A 19,719-nucleotide genomic window follows, 5' to 3' on the forward strand; every position below is an offset into this window, starting at 1 on the left:
TGTATTGCAGCCACCTCTGTCACCTGTGTTTTGTGTGTTTGTAGTGTGAATGTGGGAAGAAGCATTCCAGTGTGGAGAAGAACTGTGGGCAGCTGCCTACAGCTATTAGTGGGTAGTGCAGCTTTCACAGACACTGTGGCCTCAGCTGTCTAGTAAAAGTTGAACAGCTGTTCTCCATATAGAGAGGACTGTGAAAGCTCCATTGACTTAAATTTGTTGTTTAACAAAGAACTAGAATTACAAGCAAGATGATGTAACTTTAACCCCGTTCTTTCCTATAGTACAATTTGTTAAATTATTTAACGTTTATACAACAGTCTGTTTTCCCATTCTCTGTTATTTAATATATCACAGCAGGCTCCTGGCTGTTGGTCACTTTTTTGCAAGAGTGTTTTGCATTTTATAAAAAAAAAAAATTAACTTACAGTGAAAGGTGTACAGAATGACCATAGCTGAATGCTTTTGTAATCTAGGTGAATAAATTAGTAAAGTTATTGCATGCAGAATGCAGTCCTATACGTATGTATGTGAATATGCATATCTATATATGCAATGTCACTCAGAAAACTTTCATCATTCATACTCCACTCATGTTTAATGGACACTGTTCTGGTTTTCTGTGGACTTAACGGATTAATGAATATCTGACATGGCATACCTGAGCAGCTGCTTTGGGCATTTTTTTTCTATAACTGAAAAATCCATATTGAATTGAGTAATGATGGAATTAATGGGATTTTTTATTTAGTGATTACAGTTGACAAAGAATGTTTCGTACATCCTTGTTGTACTGAAAAGGCAGATCAGACCAGAAAATTATTATTATTTTCTTTTTAACATCAAAGCAAATATTGAAAATATTTTGTGGCTGGAAGAAAGAAGTTCTGACATTTCAAAGTATTTAAAGTTTTAAAGATCCCAGTTGGAGTTCCCTGATTAGATACCACAGCTAATTTTGTAAGCATGCTAGCTAATTTCTCGTTTTAGAATACAAATTTGAGGTGCCTAAAGTTGAGGTTTTCCCTTTGCTGTGGATACCTTTGTCTGTTGGAACCCGTATCAAGTGTAAAACTCTCCAAAATTTGCACTTTGATTTGTGTTCCTTGTTCTGGATTCTGATGGCTAAGACAGTAGTAGATATAAGCAAATAATACTGAAATCCTTCTCAGGCACAAACTTAGCATCTGCTTTACAATTACACCCTCCCACCCCACCCCCTTTAATTCCAGTGATACAGAATTTATCAAGCCTTTGGTAAATTGCTCCAGTAGTTAATTACCTTCATTTATGAATCTGGACTTTTATCTTTATTCCCACATGAGTCACTAAGAACACAGTGAAGCACAGTGTAAAGTAATTACTACTATATTTATTGCTATTTATACTCCTGGTAGCCATTTTCTGTCCTGACCCAAAAAGTTATTGCAGATAAAACAAATGTTTTATGTATACTGAAATAATATATTTTGTAGCATTTTAGCCTTCATCGTGATTTTCCTCTTTTGCAGTTAATTCTTTGTTTATTTAGCATTCTTATTATTACAGATTTGACTACGTCATAATTTACTTATCCTTTAATTGTAAATTACAGTAAGAGCGTTCTATTTGCCATTTAAAGCACTGAGAGATAGTAACTTCATGAGACACTGAAGTATATAAGCTCATGTTTGACTATTTGGGTGTTGTGTTACTGAACAAGGACTAATGACATTTTTTTAGTAATTTAAGTAAAAGCTTTGAGAACAAGATGATGAAAACACCCAAGTGTTATGAGACAACAGTGTGTGTCTCATCTTCCCTGCTCTCATTTAATTTCTAATTTTACATAAACATGTCCAGTGCTTAGCTTTCTGCATAGTTTTAATGATTGTGTATATGTATGTGAAGTTTATATATGGATCTGAATGGTGGGAGCATTGGTATTTTAAGAATCCTTGTCCCAGGATCAGAGGTATTCATAGGATTCGGTCGGTTCTGTGGATGCAAAACCAGCCCTCTGCTGACTCTGATGCGTGTGTTTGAAAGGGGAGCCAGAGGATTAGTGTTCGGGAGACTCTGAGAGTAAGAACAATACTACAGTGATTACTATCGATGACCCCTGTAAATCCTAACACTTGCCTGGCTTATTTGTTTTTTCATGCTGCTATGTTGGTGCTGCACTAAAAGCTGCAGTTGTTAATTGCAGGGCTTGTGGTGCCAGGATGCTTTTTAACATAATTGGTGGATTTCATGCACAAACTTCTAGGAGGGGGAGTGGAATGAGGAAAGCAGGAAATCAGTGCCATCTGGCAACCTGCGCAGACATGGAGACAGAGTACGCCACCGCTCAGAAAGAGCTCGAGCATTGCTAGAGGTGTGATTAAAAACTGCAGGTTGCAGAGTTGGGTTGTTCCATTTGAGAGGAGGAGTTGAGTATTCCCTCCCCCCCTTTTCATTTCCTTTGTGAGAAGTCCTACTCAGAGTTTTGTTCTGGGCTTACATTAAGGAAATAGTACCTTCTTCCATTTAAAAAAAAACCCAGACTCATCAGACTAGATGCCCAGGCGTTGAGTCTGTTTGCTTTCTTTTCTTAACTGGTTGCCTTTCTGCTTAATATTCAGCCGATGCTTTATTGTAGGAAGTAGTACACTCAATCCTGTTAGTAGTGAGCACTCATTAAGGCCTTGACTTTGGTCTTGTCTCTAAACGTGGAGTTTTGACTGGATAAAAATTTGAACATTACACTGAGCCAAAATATTCTAAAGTTGTTTCATTAATGCTTTGCATAAATAAGTGGGACTCCAAGCATTATTCCCAAGTTCAGGAATGACAGTCATGCGGAGGGAGACTACAGATCCAGACCCAGAGTAGCTCTGTGAAGTGAAAATTGGTAATTATAAACTTACTCACTGATGTCGTTACCTTTTAAAAGAGAATTCCAGCACAGTTATGGCAGCTCTGGGCTTTTATGAAATTGGAGATGGTTTATTTTTTTTTTCTAATTAGAAAGGAAATATTTAGGTATTTTAATGGCTATGCAAGCTGTACTCTTTTTGTTAAATAAAACCCTTTCTTTAAAAGGTAACTACTTGCAGCTTTCTGAACAAAGGAACTGTAATGTTATTAAACCTTTTCCCAGTTTTCCAGACGTACAGCTCTGGCTGTTATTGGAAGAACAAGCCCACAGGCTCTTCCTTTAATGAGCTGCTTTGGATTGTATGTCCATAATTTATTAATGTAATTGCTTTATTATTACATTTGTATGGCTGAAAGGAAGCTGTCTCTAATGGCCATAGAATTTCATGGAGTATCATTATCAAAGATGCATTATTAGTTGGTGAGAAAAATACATGTTGTACTACTTCAGGCTTTATTTTAAAAGTACTGCTTTATTAGTTATTGCATTTCACATTTAATTATTTTTAAATTTTACATGGTGATTAGGTATATTTATGTCAGGTTAGAATGGATATGTATTTGAATTTGCAGTGTATAGGTAACATGGATATAATTGTTGAGTTGTTGCACAGTCAATGATTCTTTAGCTGCCAATCTACCTTAAATATTATTTATCTGAAATAAGAAATGCAAATAACTTGGGTGTATTTTTACTCTTCTAAACATGGAATGCATTATAACCTAAAATGGTATAGTGTAGAACTAGACAAGATAAAGAAAACTTTTAGATCTAGTTTCAGGTTTTCTTGTTTAGTAGAGCAGTGTTATAAAAATGGTTTTCCAGTTATCCTTAATTCAATGTCTATTTTTCTTTAAATACTTTTGTTGTATATTTTGACAATATTAAAGATATGCCTACATATACTGAATGTAATCTGAAGAAGAAAGAATTGAGCAATCTTTTTATGGTGACACTGGCAGAAGGCAGGTATTTCAGATACAGTGTGTGTGTGTTTAGTCCACTTTTTTTTTGTTGAAGTACTTTGAAGATGTCGCTGCTTTGTCATCAATAATGTGTCTAACTCTGTAGATGCTAGGATATAAAAATTATCCCTCAATAAGGCAAAATGAAGGAATTTGTCCTCCTTTGTATACCCATATGTTAGCTTACCTTTACGCAGAATATGTTGATTTTAATTATGTTGAGAAATATTGTGTCTCTGCTTCCCACTTATGCTGCATAAATTTTTGCGTTAACCTAGACAATTTTGACAGGTGCCAGTCAGTGGTCTAGGAGTGGAGGACAAGCCCCCTCATCTCCAAACTATGAAAACTCTCTGCACTCCTTGGTAAGAATTGTTGAAAGCAACATAGTACTTTTTACTTAAGAGTTGAAGGCTTGGTTTTGTATAAATCCTGCATATCATTAAAGGAAACAGTAGGATAGCATTACAAATGAATTCTTTGCTAACAAATGGCCTGTTCAGTTGAACAATATAAGACGTGCAGGGTGTGTCTTTCACCATCTGTTCCTTGGGCATCAGGCTTCTGTGCTTGAGGACAGCTGGTGCTAAAGCGCTGTTATGAGATTCTGGTACCTTTTCACAAATCCATAGCTAATTCTTATCTAAAGTTCAGTCTGGAGAAAAGATAAAGACTTCATGCCTTCGTATTTACTTGTCCTTCCCCCTCTCTCCCTGAAATGGTAGTCTCTTGGGCTTGTTTTCATTACACTGTCATTAAAGTACTAATATATTTTATTTGTAATTACTATTTGTTATTGGGGAATGTTCTTTTAGTAATTAATGAAACATTTTACAGAAAAACACACAGGAAATAATCTACAGCATTGTAAATTTTCTTGTTTTGAAGATTCAGCAGAGGATTTACTGACTTCATTCTTAAATTTCTGATCCAGCATTGGGAAGGAAAGGGGAAAAATTTGAGGGAATGTTTTGATTACTTGTTAATATTTCTAGTTTCCCCAGATGTAATTTCTTTTTTTCTGGCTAACAAGAATAAATATAAGCTAAATCAGTTTTCTTTTCTTCAATATTTTTGCAATTAAATATAATCGATATGTACATCTTAGAATCCTAACATAACTGCAGTGTTAAATATTAGCCTTTTCTTATCTTAATATTATCAGATCTCTGTTGCATTAACTTGACTAACAATTTATTGCTGACAAGCACATCAGCTGTTTCCTCACCTCTTTTTTGAATTAATCTTAACCTGTGCTTTGCTTCCTGTTCTGTCTTGACTTTGCCAGAAAAATCGAGTTGAACAGCAACTTCACGAGCATTTGCAAGATGCAATGTCCTTCTTAAAGGATGTCTGTGAGGTACTATTTCACTTTAGATGGTGCCTTTTTCTGTTTCAATTAATGCTTCCTTCAGATTCCCCATTAAAAACTTAAATTAGCATATGACCCATCTTTTGACTCCAGCATTCTGCTAAGTCAGTTTCTAGAGAGCTGCAATGTCAGAATTGGTTTTGCTTTGGGGTTTTTTTGGTCTTTTTTTTAAATGAAAGTAATTTTAAGACAGACTTCTCTGCAGTAACATACAGAATTTGCTTTTATTTCTGAAATATCTAATCTGTTTAAAGACCCATTTTAGAAAATGATAACTTAAAGTTTTGTCCAGGTTTTTTTTGTAATGCAGGTGCTCAGAAAGCCACTGCCTCTCTTAATTGTTACCAACGTGGTGAGGCTGATTTTATGATCATTCTTTCTCATCCTGTATTAGATAGCTTATTTTGTAGCACTTCCTTTTTTCTTTTTCATGCCATGTAATAGAAGCTGAGTAACATTAACCTTATAATAAGCTTCACTTTAAAAGCTGCCACCTATTTGTGGAACGAATGCTATCTTGAGCAATATCTCCAGATATCTTTGCTTTTTCCTGTTTGTTTGTAGTGCTGGTAAGATGCTTTCAAAGTCTTTTGATACCGCATTTCATCTTCTATCTTTAATATCTCCGAGGTAGAAACTGTTATGGCATAATGAGTCCACAGATTTATTCAGTAATGGCCGTTACTGTCCCTCTTAAATCCCAACAGCAGTCTCGAATGGAGGATCGCTTGGACAGACTCGATGATGCCATTCATGTACTACGAAATCATGCTGTGGGGCCTTCAACAAGCCTATCAGGTGGCCATGGAGATATCCATAGTTTATTGGGACCATCCCACAATGGGCCAATTGGAAGCCTGAACTCAAATTACGGAGCATCTAGCCTTGTAACAAGCAACAGACAAGCATCAATGGTAATGCTATTTTTTAAAGATGTATATATTTATGCAAAGCAATTACAGCTGATGCATTTAAATTACCATAGAGCCTATTGAGTTAAAACTGGACTGTAAGACTAATATTTATCAGGAAGAAACTTCTGTGGATTCTTGTGGAGGAAAAGATGGCAGACAGCTTGCACCTGCTCTGGGTTTCCAAGTAGAGGGTTGGAGTGGGAGTGGGCAGAAATGAGGGGGAGGAGAATGATGGGAAAACTTAGACTTTGGCCCGGTCAGTGGCCCATAAAATCCTGCTGTGACCATATGCAGAAAGCTGAAACTTTCTGCTGAGAGCATTTCAGCTTATACATGCATTTTTTCCAGATGTGTAATAATTGGCAGAACAGTTTTCTCCTTGAAATGGTGAATAGGGAGATTGAATGGGAAAAGCAGTCAAGAAGGACTGAATTTCAAGTGTTCTGGTCTGGAAAAGCTGTTTATTGTAAATTGGAACTAGTCTTCAATAGCAGATGCTGGCAGAGGACTGGGAGGAAGCTGTTGGAATGTGGAACCATAGTGTGCGCAGGCTCAAAATTTAAACTTTTTTTTTCTAAATGAAAAGGAGTTTAAGCACAGCTGTAGTGTAAGTAACAATGAAGAGGAAACAACTTTTAGATCAATCCCCAAGAAAAGTGAAATAATTCAATCCATCTCTTTTAGTTTCTTTAAAAATGTGAACTGTTCCGAAAAAATGTAGTCGAGCTTTTCATAGATCGGAAATATGTTAAAAGCATTATACAGTAAACGAAATCTATTTGTAGCATTGCTTACTTCCCTTTCTCTTCCTTTTCATTCCTCCCTTCTCAAAAATGCTTAAAGGAAAAAGAGCTTTTTCAAACATGCTTATTTTAGTGGTGCCATGTGTTTGCATGTTTACAGCGTAATTTTAAAGACCAGTTACATGCTGTGAAATTTTCTGTTATAAAACAGATTCACAGCTGGGTACTGTGTGATCAAGGCAAAATTTCACCTATCATCAAAATAATTAGGTACCCCAATTGCTGAAGGGTTTTTATTCTATAAAACAGAATTAGTTCCAGGCTCTCCCATTCGCACGTCACACATCCATTTATATTAATTTCAGAACCACTGCAGTAAACATCAAAAAGAACTGGTTACTTTCTGTAAGTTGTGTGTGTTTGGGGGCTTTTGGAGAGGGGGGTACTTTCCAAATGCATATCCAGCTTTAGGTTTCTATACAAGTTCACAGTTACTTTTAGTAATGAAGGAAGTGATGCATAAATACTCCAGAATTTTTTCTTAATACTGCTTCATATTTAATATTTAAAGAATGTTATTAAAGGGAAAGTTCTACAGTGTTCTGGGGTAGACTGACATTTCGTCATATAAAAGAAAACTTTTTTTCACTAAGTCTTAATGATGTGGGGTAAAGTGAGTGAAACTGCAGTTACAAACTTGTTCTCTGACTTGTAGAACCTTCCGATACTGTTAAGCCAGATACAGTCAAGTGCAGATAGTCCCAAAATGTACATAAAAATCTGTTTCTTTTAAACTAAGCTGTGAGTAATACTTTATCAACTTAGTTTTGATTAAAATAGGTGACAGTGGAAAATTACTCTCCAAAATGAATAAAGATTCCTCAGTCTGCTGTAGTTTAATGTAGTTGTGTAACTTAAATGTAATATAGACTTGATTTATCATCAAGTCTATACTTGATCTGTAGTTTTGATTGAAGGATGCTTGCTGTCTGTTAGAAATAAACTTCGATTAGGAAAATGAAAAAAAGATTTGCTTTTATATTTCATCCTCACTGGGTGAAACAAGCTTGCAGATCAGTTTTGGCTTGAAAAGCGAGTCAGCTAAAGAATTTCTTGGCTTAACCTTAATTTTGTTACATCAGAATAATTGGCTCCAACAGAAGGCATCCTGTCATGGCCTTGCCCAGTCCCCAAAGAGTGCCCTTTGACATCGTTTGCAATTGCAGGAACACAGCATGACTTAGGATGGAGTCCTGAAATACGTACAGTGAAGAGCTGGCTGTAGTGGAAACCGAGTGGTTTATCAGTGATGACTGCATTTCAGTGATGCCCCCCAAGTATGAGGTGTAATTCTTACAGTATTCAGTATCTATCAATTTCAAACTATACTTATTTACTATTTGTTTTTCTTAAAATAGTAAATGTAGGAGAGCAGAGAATTTGACACACAACCTGAACTATAAGGTCTAGACCTCATTCAGGTGTTAAATGCTGCTTTACTTTAGAGGACCTCCAATAAATTTTAAGAAAATAATGAGTATTGGCTAACATAGTGAGAAATGTCAGCATTGGTAAGGGTGTTTCCCTATTTTGGTTTGACAGGCTCAGAGGGGTTTTTTGGTAAAGAAATAGTCATTGGGATTCAGCACTAAAGGAAACTTCCTTGTTGGGGGGGGGGGGTCGTCTTTATACAAAACATTTTTGTTCTTTAGGAAAAAAAATAGAAAAAAAATTAAATTTAATTTCCCTTGAAGAAGATGATCTTGGCAGAAGGAGCTAGGAAATGAGTAATTTAACTCCTTTTTATGTAATTAGTGTAACCAGACATGGGTTTATTTTAACATTTGCTTAATTTTTGAGCCAGATTTATTTTAAAACTCTAGTTGACTTCATTTCCTGCTCACTCTGAATGGTCTTGTTTTCTTTTTAACTGGGCTGGCTATTAGACTTATTCAAATAGATTTTTAATATCTCAAACTCATCAAATATTTGCTAAGTGGCCTTTGAAGTTGATTTGTATTTTATTTCATGTATTATTGAAAAGTTAAGAAGTAATACTCTTTTTGTTCTTATTCAAGCTGCTTTTTATTTGTCATTGTAATACAATGGAAAAAGAACAGCCTGAATTGATTAAAAATAAATAAATAAAAGGCCTGGAAACTCAGTTAAGGATGAAACTCAATCCTTAAGTCACAGGGTTTTTTCCAGGTATAACACGAATCTAAGAAAATCGGTGATCTCCCTCTTTCTACCCTGTGTCTGCTCGAAGTATGAAAGCATGAAAGGGCAGTTCAAGCTGCTTTGCCAACACCAACCTCTGCTCTTGCTCAAAGCCCTTCCAGTATTAGCATTTCTCTGCAGAGATTATGTTCCCACTGAACAACTTTGAGCTGCCTGAAGTGTAAAAATCTTGATTCCAAAGCCCTTTTCGTTGTCTGAATTATGCTTACCTTAGTTGAGTTAGTTAATGACCATGGCCAAATTGACCAGCTAGTATGGCTTGAAAAGTGCATGTATTTTTAAATATGCTTTGATAAGTCCTATAGCACATAACGAACAAAGACTGATACTTTTTTTCTTTCCAGTTTTCAAAAGGTTTTGTTGCTAAGAGTTCAAAATTAATAATCAACCTGAAGCGTGAGACGCAGAACCAATGTTAACAGGACAAAGGTTGTCCTTTCCCCACGTGTCACTCTCGGTTCTCCTACATGCAGCAGTGTGTCATCAGTTGCCATGATTTGTCTAGTTTTTATTTAGTTGTCAGAAATACTTAACTGGTTTTCTGGTTTCAGATCCCAAATGTTACCACTTAAATCAACTGAACTGAATAAGTTCTGCACTTTTTTTTTTTTAAAGTTGCAAGTCTGTGTGTGGCTGCAGGTTGTCCTGTGTGCGAGTCTTTCTTAAAATGTGTAAAAATAAATACAGTTCACCTGGTTGAATTACAACAGCTTACAGTCTTACATACAAAGTCTTTCTCAAACTGTGATTCTACTGAGCTGTAACTTGTTTGATTTGTTGAGAATCCTAAATACGTGTTAGGTTGTCATTATGTACAGAAAATACACAAAGGTGAGCGATTTAAGTATGTTTTTAAAAAATGCGGTGTCTGTGCTGATTGCTTCTTGGATTTTTCTAAAATATTTTGCCTGTGCAACTGAAAACCTTAGTTTTATGCTGTGTGTGATAGGAATCCAGGCTTTCCGCTTGTCTTCCATTTTGTGTGCCTGAGGAGTGTTTAGGGTTTACCTAAGAGGGACCATGAGAACAAGGCTCAATTAGCTCACGAGAGAACGAATCAACGCCAAGCTTGTTTGCTTGTACTGTTAGACCCTGCGGGTCGTTATTAGCGGAACCCTGGAATTGTAACGGGCCGGTTTTTCACCAGGCGCACCCCGAGAGCCGCCCCGGGGTCCCGGGGGAGAGGCCAAGGGGCGGGGGGGGCGGGGCCTTGGGGGCGCCCAGCTGTATGCTAATACGGGCAGCGCGCCCCGCCCCGCGCAGCTGGCGCGCCCGGCCGCCGCGGCGGGTGCCCCGCGCCGAGGCGGGGGGGGGCGGGCAGCGGGGAAGCGGAATTGGCCGGGAAACGAGAGAGAAACATTTGTGGGAGGAATCGGGTTACAAAGGGAGTTCTGCTAACGTCATTATGCTGAAATAGTCCAGACCGCGGCTGCCGGCTCCTGCCCCCGCCCGGGCCGGGCGGCACCGCTTCTGCGAATGCTCCGCAGATATTTCACAAGTATGTTTATACGGGGGATGTTTATAGCGAAGAGTGCCCTGACGCCCGAGAGAGAGCCCGAGGAGAAGCTGTGGAGCTGCAAGGTCGTCACCACCCCGGGAGCTGGACGCGGGCTGCCCCGGCCACCCTTAGCGCTAGGAAATGATCTGACTGAGAATCACTTCTAAATAATAGTAATAAGACATGTCTCAAGCTCGTTTGTTCTGAAGGCTCGGAGCTGATGGTATGAAATGCCTTTCAGAAGACTTAGAGGGAGCCCAAGGTTGCGCTCCATTGAAATGCAGATGGGGGAGCCTGTTTTTCTGTGAAGTGGGAGTCGAGGGAAAGAAAAGCAAACTAAATTGTCTCAACTCGATGTTTAAGATGCTAAAGATCCAACTTGGTACCTTGAAGCAGTCACTGATTAAGTTGTGCTTACAGGAAATGGAGCTCTTGCCCTTCCTATCGGATACAGTGACTTTCAGCAAGTCTTTTGGTTTGGAGGTCTTCTTTTGTTTGCCCGTTTGCATCTTCTAGTACATCATAGATCAGAGATAAAAATTCAAGTTGTGGTCAGTTTTGTAACACTTTAGCTCTTTAGATTTCTGCATAAATCTTGTTAATTTAAATTGTATGCTTTGAATTTGTAAGCCTGTTTCAAAGGACCGGAACATGGACTTGAATGCAGTTTTTATTTCTGATCTATTTTCTACCTTTATCAGAACTGATTTGCTAATCTATCACTTCTAGATTAGCTCTAGATTTGAAAGTTGCCAGCATTCTGGCAGCTGCCATGTTTGTACACAGCTTTAAGAAATTTTTGCCTTTTTTAAGAAGTAGAGTTTTGGAACAAACCTGGCCCTGAAATGATTAATAGTCTGTAGCTTGAATAAAAGCACCCTCATGTGTTAGGACTAAGCATGACCAGAAGACTAAAATAAAACACACAACCTGTGGGGCAGAATTAGGGAAAGACTCGTTTTTGGAAGTTCAGTGTGGAGAGTGAGTTTCATATTCCCGTTGTAAAGAGTTTTGTCTCGTAGGCCGAAAGACTCAGGCTCCACTCCTGACTCCCAGTGAATTCACGACACTCGCAAGAGCCGAGATGACACTATCCGTAGTAGAACTTCTCACAAAGCAAGCCTATTACACACAAAGGAAGATAAAATATACTTTAAATAGCAAGAGATATTCCGCAGTATACAAGAGGAGATTTTCTGCAGAACAATAAATACGAATAGCAGCCCAGAATGACCTGATATTAGTTGTGGGTTGGTGGGGGGGGGGGGTGTGTCTCCCCCCTTTCCTTTCTTGTTCCTGTGCGTTAGCTTACAGGAATGAGTGTATATTAAACAAAGGATAAACTTGCATAAGGGTATTTATCTCTCTCTGGGTAAAACCCATACTAAGACATGAAAGGTAAAAGCTGCATTAATTACTCAAGAGGGATTCAAAGCTCAGCAGTTTACTAGGATTGAAGGATTTATTGAAAAACAGTGGTTCTCATGTGTAACTCCAGGCAATAAACCTATTTAATTAAAGGCTTAATCTTCTAGTTGACATGTTTGCTACTGTTCCATTAAAAAGCTTCATCTGTAGCCAGTTTTTGTAACTATACAAATAATAGTAGAATCCTTCATCTTTGTTCAGTTTTTTAACTGTTTAATTTTATTATGTTGGATATATTATAAATATTTAAAGGACTTTTGTGTCTTTAGGAATCAAAAGCTTTAAATAGTCTGCATTCCAAATTATTTAAATACAGGCAGTGTGTCTTTACCTCTTCCTTTTTCAAACAAAAGAATATTCCTTTTTTATAGAGGTTTGCATGGATAACAGTATTCAATATTGAGCAGCAGTTTTTTAACAAATTTGCCTCTTCAAGCTAGGTATGCGCACTCGTGGCTATCTTACATAAGTATCGTTAATTCAGGTTTATGCAAAATTAGAATCTTTTAAAGACTCTTCATCTCAATGCTTGCTGCTTAGAAATTTAATCATGATATATTATGAAGGAGCAGATTAGAAAATACTGAGAGAGGTGGTAAGAATAGTTAGATGCCTGGATTATTTTTGTATGATAAGATTTCGTAATGGGACTAAGCTAAATGTATTTAGCTGAGGAAGGAGAAAAATGAGAGAGAATTATTAAAGTGAATAAAATAATATTTTGATATTAGATCCAGTTCTTTCTTAATCCTGCTTCAGCAAACAAGAAGTGAGGAGATGTTATTTATACATTCTGTAAATATATGCGTGTATGTATCTGTATACCCGAGTGTAGGGCGGTACACACACCTTTCCCATGTGGTGAAGACTATTATTCCCTGTGATTTTCTTTTAAGGATCAAAATGTTATAAGTACTAGAGTTGATAGCTGTAGTAGTTTAAAGCAATCAAAGGTTAATCAAATCTTACATCCCTCAGGTATAAATCAAGGAGAAGATTCTGTAGTGTTCTGTGGGAAGATAGTGAAAAAAATTTCTGCTAGGCTGCTGCGTTCTTCCAAACAGGTGTTGGTCTCTGCTTGGAACACAGCTTAATCCAGTATGGCGTAATCAAATGGTTTAGTGTAACAGCATCTTTCAACTAAATCTTTTACTGAGCTAGAACTTTAACTTGGGTCTCTAATCCAGCAAATATTTTAAGTCTTTTAAACTTCTATTTTTGGACTATTTCTTTGAATCACATCTTTAATCGAAATGTTTGCTTTGCTTTGCTTTAGGTTGGGACTCATCGGGAAGAAAGTGTCAGCCTCAACAGCAACCATTCGGTTCTTCCCAGTACAGTTTCTGCTCAGAGCACAGAACTTAATCATAAAACACAAGAAAGCTACAGAGGTAACTTTCCAGCAATATTAAATGCTGAACAGGGCCTGCAATAATCCAGAGCCAATAAGGCTGTAGATCTTGGTGAGCTTGCATCAACACAGGTGATAAGGACATAGATGATGTTGAGAAATAAAAATTAATTATAAGTCTTATAAACCACCACTGTTAGGGATTCCTGAAACAACTTTGAGGGCATCCCTGTGTCAGACTTGTCCCAGTATAGTTTCACCAGAAGACTCTGCATTACAGCCGTATTCTTCCGGCTTAAGGAGCCGTAAGCCGTTTGCAGTACTGCAGCCACTTCCAAGTTGGCCAGGAGGGTTGCAGAGTGAGCTGAGGCCAGATTTCAGGCTAGCCAATAAAAGGAAGTTGTTCCACACAGGAGTTTACAGTTCCCTCAGTTTTTAGCCTAAAGAAGTAAGCTTATTCGTTAGCATGCTTGCACCATTTATGGAGGTATATGATGTACATCTGGCCTGAGCCCAGGCCTCGATGTCAGTGCAGCTATGCCCTTAAATTTGCAGCCCAGACGTGAGGCGCAAATTTCCGTACTTTGCTAAACATCCTTTTGTCTATAACAGTGTTTTTCTTAGATTAATGTTACTGATCAAGCTGCTCTATGAATTACGATCCCTTTACAACCCATGACACATGTCCAAGTACAGCAGTGTTACCGGGATTCCTCTTGTTTCTGCAGAGTGTAGTTCCTCCTGTTGTCTTCCCAGACTTCTGCTCGGCTCTGGCCTTCCATCAACAATATCTGCTTGAGATTCTCTTAAATGTTTCACTCCTGTGATACTCATACTGATCTCTGGTTGCTTGCAGCATTGTCAGGTGGCTTACAGAGCCAGTCTGTGGCTATAGGTCCAACAGAAATCAAGTCTGAACATAAGGAGAAGGATGAAAATATACATGAACCTCCCTCATCGGATGACATGAAATCAGATGATGAGTCCTCCCAGAAGGATATCAAGGTCTCATCTAGAGGCAGAACAAGGTGGGTTGCTGACATGACCTAGAGAATTTGTGCTTCATTAATGCTCTGTAGCATGTTGTCCTTAAGTTTGATATGTTTATTTCAAGGCTTTTGTGTTACCTCAGTGCATATATTAATAGGCAGCTGAAATAGATAAATAGTTTGCAGTATTTCTGTCTATTTAAATACAACAGAGAGGATTTTCTAGGAAAATCACCTGAAGAGTATGCATTGCCTTACGTTGGTGCCTTGCCTAATATCTGCCTGTATGTATAAGCAGTGAAAGATGCAGAGGGCCCTGCCCAGCTTTAGAGGATGGGAGAATGTTAGAGGTTTGTGATACTTTGCACCTGGCCAGGGCTGCACTTCTAAATGTGAGCCAGTTAGTGATGGAGAGTGGCAGCCTCATGACCTGGAGGCTGGGGTGAGTACGATAGGTAAATATCCTTTTTAAACACTTTGTCTCCTCTCAAGCCACGGACAAAAACCTGGAGCTGACATTGGGTAAAATGCTTCTGGATCTGCTTGGCAGGCCTGATACAAGCATTGAAATTTGAGGTAATGGTAAACAATCAGAATTTTGCAACTACAGGCAGCAGACTCTATACCATCACATGTGTCTAATGGCATTTTAGTGTATTAATTTTAGCAGAGCAGAGGTTTTGCACACTTTTAGACTGAATTGGACAGTCCTTTATTAAAAAAAAAAAGGCTATGCAACTTAATATAATCATTTGAAGTGATACAAGAATTCTAAATATAAATGTTTAGGTCTACACTGGGTATTAGAAGAAAAAACAGTTCTAAAATTGGCCAGTAAGGTCCTTAAGAAAACTAAAACTTTTTAATAAGCATGTTAAATTGAAAATTACTTGAATGCCTTTTTATATAAGTTGATATATTGGAAACTAGCAAAAACTGTTTGTTGAAAATGATATATTCTTCACCTGACAAGATGGCTGAGATACCTCTTAACTATTTGGAACATTTGTCAGTAATTGAGTGAAGTGGTAGTTTGGGTACAGCTTTGGCTTCAAGGGGCAGTGTGTTGCTGCCACTTTTCCTAGAGATGTTTACCATCTGTAGACAATAATCTGTGGATATTCTTCAGGCAGAAACCATTTAACGTTTATTTTCAGGAAAAGGCAGGAACAGCAAGAATTACCTTGAATACTTAGAAAGTGTTAAGATATCAATGCTTATCTAAATATACTTCAATATGAAATGGATTAAGTGGGAAGAAGTTTAATTTCATCAACTGAAAATTTTGAACCAGTAGCAGGATCACTTGTTTGAAAATACCGGTGATATTTCAATATACTTTTATTTATACTTTCTTGCAGCAGTACTAATGAAGATGAGGATTTAAACCCAGAGCAGAAAATAGAAAGAGAAAAGGAGAGGAGAATGGCAAATAATGCTAGAGAGCGTTTGCGTGTACGAGATATTAATGAGGCATTTAAAGAACTTGGCCGTATGTGTCAGCTTCATCTGAAGAGTGAAAAACCACAGACGAAACTGCTTATTCTTCACCAGGCTGTGGCAGTCATCCTCAGTCTAGAGCAGCAAGTGAGAGGTTAGTAGCCCGTCATCGTGCCGTGGCAGTTTGCATGGTAGCTTTGTTCATGGAACAGTGTTGGTCTCTTGAAATCTTCACAACTAGATGCACCAGTCTTTCAGTCATGGGTGATGTCAGTGGTCATATTCGCTTAATGCTACATCTTTGAATCACTGATGTCACTGAATGATGCTAATGTTTTATTTTTGTATACTGTGTTTTTATCTCCATTTCCTAATTTGTGGCTTGCATTTTGCACAGGAGATCAAAAGCTTATTGAAAGTGACAAAGCGAATAGCTTAACACAAGTTTATGTACTTTGTAGTAAGGATGAGATGCTGTTTTCAGGCAGTTTTACTGACCCAGTTTTTAATAAACGACTGTCTCCAGTCAGAGTTCTTCCAAGGCATATAGAGAACAAGTTACTCTGCAGATGAGACCCCCAACTAGTGCCATGGTAAAGCCCTATTTTACCATTTCTGACTTTGATCTTGGGAATTGTTTTGGTCTGAAAATGTTTGCCATAGTCTGGAAGATAAGGTTGAATATTATGAAGAAGTCAGAATAACATTCATCAAGCATAGTTTTTAATGTTTAAAAACCATTAAGTCCATGTCCTTGCTCTCAGAGATTCTGTAATCCACAGAAAGCTCGGTGTGAAAATTAGTAAAATCGCTTTTGCCTTGGTCAGAGGTTGCTTCTGAACCTTATGTCTCTGGTAGAAATCTTCCTTTAAACGTACGTACAGTTAAATTGGACCTATTCTACAGGTAGTGTAAATTGAGAGCTTTTCCCTCCTCACGTTTACATCTCACCTTTTACTCTCTGTACATGTGAGGAAGCCTATCACAAGCACACCGTGCCTCTTGTGAGAGAGGCTGTGTTCCCCATTTCCTCTCACCCGTCTTTCTTTGCACCTGTTCCTGGAAGTGAGTGACCGGAGCTTTCTGTGGCACCCAGCGGAGCTTTCATCAGTGCATTACGTAATGGTATAAACAATTTCCCCTCTCTGCTGGCAATGCAGCTTCTCATTTTGTGATTGATGCTATTCAGAATGAAACATTTCAGATTTTAAGCTCTAACTGTAGGCTAGCATTTTTATCTCTGTTTCCTAAGTCACTGTAAATTAAATTCCTCTCAAAGTTGCCACATAATTAAATCTTTAAAACTTCAAGGCAAGCCACATTTAAACAAAGAAACTGTGATTAAGAGAAGTTAGCAGGTTGGTTTTTTTTTTTTGCAGTAGACTCTTTGGGAGTGCTTATCCTTTGGAAATGCATTAGGAGGCTGTTGATAATGACTTGGGTGAAAGCAGAATTAGTAAGTCCATCCAAAATTGCCTCTATCAGATTAGCTAGCTTCTACCCCTTGTAAAATGCAGAGGGGTCAGCAAACTGTAATTACTCGAGGGGCACCTGTGCAGTGCAAGAGAAGGGCTTGTGCTGTCTGCTCAGTTTTGGCAGTCTCCTAACAGTTAAAATTGTATCTGCAATCTTAAACTGCAAAACAGAATTCACTGACGGCTAGAAAAATACCTCCAAATGTTGATTAAATTCAACATGTGCTGGTAAAATGTATTACACACTTTTTGTGTGTCTTTCTGGCCATCGCGTTTTACATCTTTTATATTTTGATTCATGAAAAGCCATTTTGAAGAACAGAAACAGTTGACTTTTAGAAACTGTCATTATTTGAAAACTAGATCCAAATCTACATCTATTAAAGCTAATTGGGGAAGTGGAAACATACTGATGGAAATATCTTGATAGCTAGTCCACAGCTGGCTCTTACAAAGTAATGACTTTAATGTGAGAGGAAATAGGTTTTGGGGGGGAATCCTTCTGCTCTGTGTGACTGTCATCATTTTTGTTTGATTTAACTGAGATGGGCACAAGATGATTTCACAGACTTGAGGGTGTGAAGAAAACGATGGACTTAGGACATTCTACCTCCCCTGTTCTAACAGCAGGCTAATACTTAAGGTGAAGAAAGAAGCAGTAACATTACTAAAGCTAGTGTGATGTCAGTAAGGTTGGTATGACTTCAACATACCAACAAAACACAGAAATCTCTGGTTTATATTGTAGATTACAGGCAGTTCTTATTCTGCACTTCAGCAACTTGTGGTGACAAGAGAGGCACTTGTTTTAAAGGTTTTTGAAGGTCTGTCTAGGCAGCTAGTAAAGTTTGTTGGTGTGGGGTTTTTTGGGTTTGGTTTTTTGGGTTTGGTGTTTTTGTTATTTTTTTTTTAAATACCAGTTTAGGAGATGCCTGGTAGGATTTGCAGTAGTGCTCGCCTGCAGCTTTAGACACCTGCATTTTAACACAGGGACATAAGTAGTTAGAAGAGGGAAGCTGCATAGCTGTCTTTACTACAGTGGTTGATGTGTCGATATTCCCCCTGGTGTATCAGTGTAATCACTTTCTGTTACAGAACGAAACCTAAACCCTAAAGCAGCCTGCCTTAAGAGAAGGGAAGAAGAAAAAGTTTCTGCCGTATCGGCAGAGCCGCCAACACCACACCCAGGAAGCCACCCGGGCCTGAGTGAAACTACCAACCCTATGGGTCATATGTGAACACCAGCCAGGTATGTCTCTTGTCTAGAGGCGAATGGCTCTTGCCGCTTTTTATTGGCTAAAATTCAGGAGATCTAGATACGTTTGTTCTTAGTTACTGAGCTGCTACTAGCACCAAACTTCCTTATGCTGCTAAGTACTTTCATATCTCTGAGCATAAGCAAAAGCATGCAGCTTTGTTTAGTTTTATAATAAAACAAAACCCCAAGAAACTGTCGTTACAGTCTCTTCATTTCCATGCGTTGTTGCCAATGGCTACGTCTCTTGGCTCAGGTGGCCTTCTTGGCATGACATCAGAGGAATAGTTAACAGCTTGCTAGATAAGCCAAGCATAATAGAGGTGAATTATACATCTTTAAATGGTCTAAATATCACATTAGTTCATTTAAAAATCCATGCATTGTTTCCCAGTGCTGATACAAACACTTAGAGAGACTTCTCATCTCCAAGAGATCTGCTGTCTGGCTTAAGGCCAGTCATTTTATCATCTGCCCAACAGAGATTGCTAACTATCTTAAGTCACAATCTGTATTAGTGAAGATAGTTAAGATTTAAAAAGTAATGTTTTCAGCTTTGCAAGATAAATCAGTGTTTCCAAAAGCCCCATGTAGTCCAGTACGCAATAGTTCATTTAAAACATGCTGATGGGGAGGCCTTACAGGAGTATGAGTCTTTTGGTTTGATTATGTGTTGTTGGTTGGTTGGGTTTTTTAAATACTTGAGAAAAACTTGATTTTGAGAAGAAAAAATTCTGAGTATTCTGTGTCTTTTAAAACAGTAGAACTGTTGTGACTTTAAAAAAGAGTAAGAGATTGGGTTCAATGCCCTTACTTCAATCCATACCTACTAAATTTTATGTTTTGGGAAGTTTGTTCTTGTTGTGTATATAGACTGTTTTGCTTCTATTTTAGCTTAAGGTAAAGGCATGCATCTTGCCAGAACGTATCCCATGGAAGTTTATTATTCCCTGGTGTTCCTTAGAAAGCAGCAAAATGGCATTTAAATGAAGCCTTATTTGAGTCGGTACTTTTTTGCCATCCCTTATAGGTAGCTTCTTTCTTCATAAACAAAATGGGTTTTCTTTTTAGGAAAACAAGGTGCTTTGAATCTCTTTAATTTGTTTTATTTCATACCAGAGCAATAGGTTATTTCTAACTTGTCAGATAACT

General features: G+C 38.0%; 1 protein-coding gene across 12 annotated transcripts in view; it reads left to right on the plus strand.

Annotated features, from left to right (window-relative positions):
- The window catches only part of TCF12 (transcription factor 12), a 174,752-nt gene that overhangs the window by 152,263 nt on the left and 2,770 nt on the right, over positions 1 to 19,719 (plus strand). For 8 of the 12 annotated variants that reach the window (XM_052807253.1, XM_052807256.1, XM_052807254.1 and 5 more), the window contains 7 exons: positions 4,153 to 4,226; positions 5,150 to 5,221; positions 5,941 to 6,147; positions 13,334 to 13,448; positions 14,265 to 14,436; positions 15,759 to 15,991; positions 18,408 to 18,561. In XM_052807253.1, the coding sequence (XP_052663213.1) occupies positions 4,153 to 4,226; positions 5,150 to 5,221; positions 5,941 to 6,147; positions 13,334 to 13,448; positions 14,265 to 14,436; positions 15,759 to 15,991; positions 18,408 to 18,550 (1,016 nt within the window). In that variant the 3' untranslated portion in view covers positions 18,551 to 18,561. The remainder of the gene's footprint in view (positions 1 to 4,152; positions 4,227 to 5,149; positions 5,222 to 5,940; positions 6,148 to 13,333; positions 13,449 to 14,264; positions 14,437 to 15,758; positions 15,992 to 18,407; positions 18,562 to 19,719) is intronic. The other 4 variants (XM_052807258.1, XM_052807265.1, XM_052807257.1 and 1 more) reach the window with 3 other exon arrangements.

Source organism: Harpia harpyja, chromosome 14 (assembly GCF_026419915.1).
Source record: "Harpia harpyja isolate bHarHar1 chromosome 14, bHarHar1 primary haplotype, whole genome shotgun sequence".
Taxonomy (NCBI): domain Eukaryota; kingdom Metazoa; phylum Chordata; class Aves; order Accipitriformes; family Accipitridae; genus Harpia; species Harpia harpyja.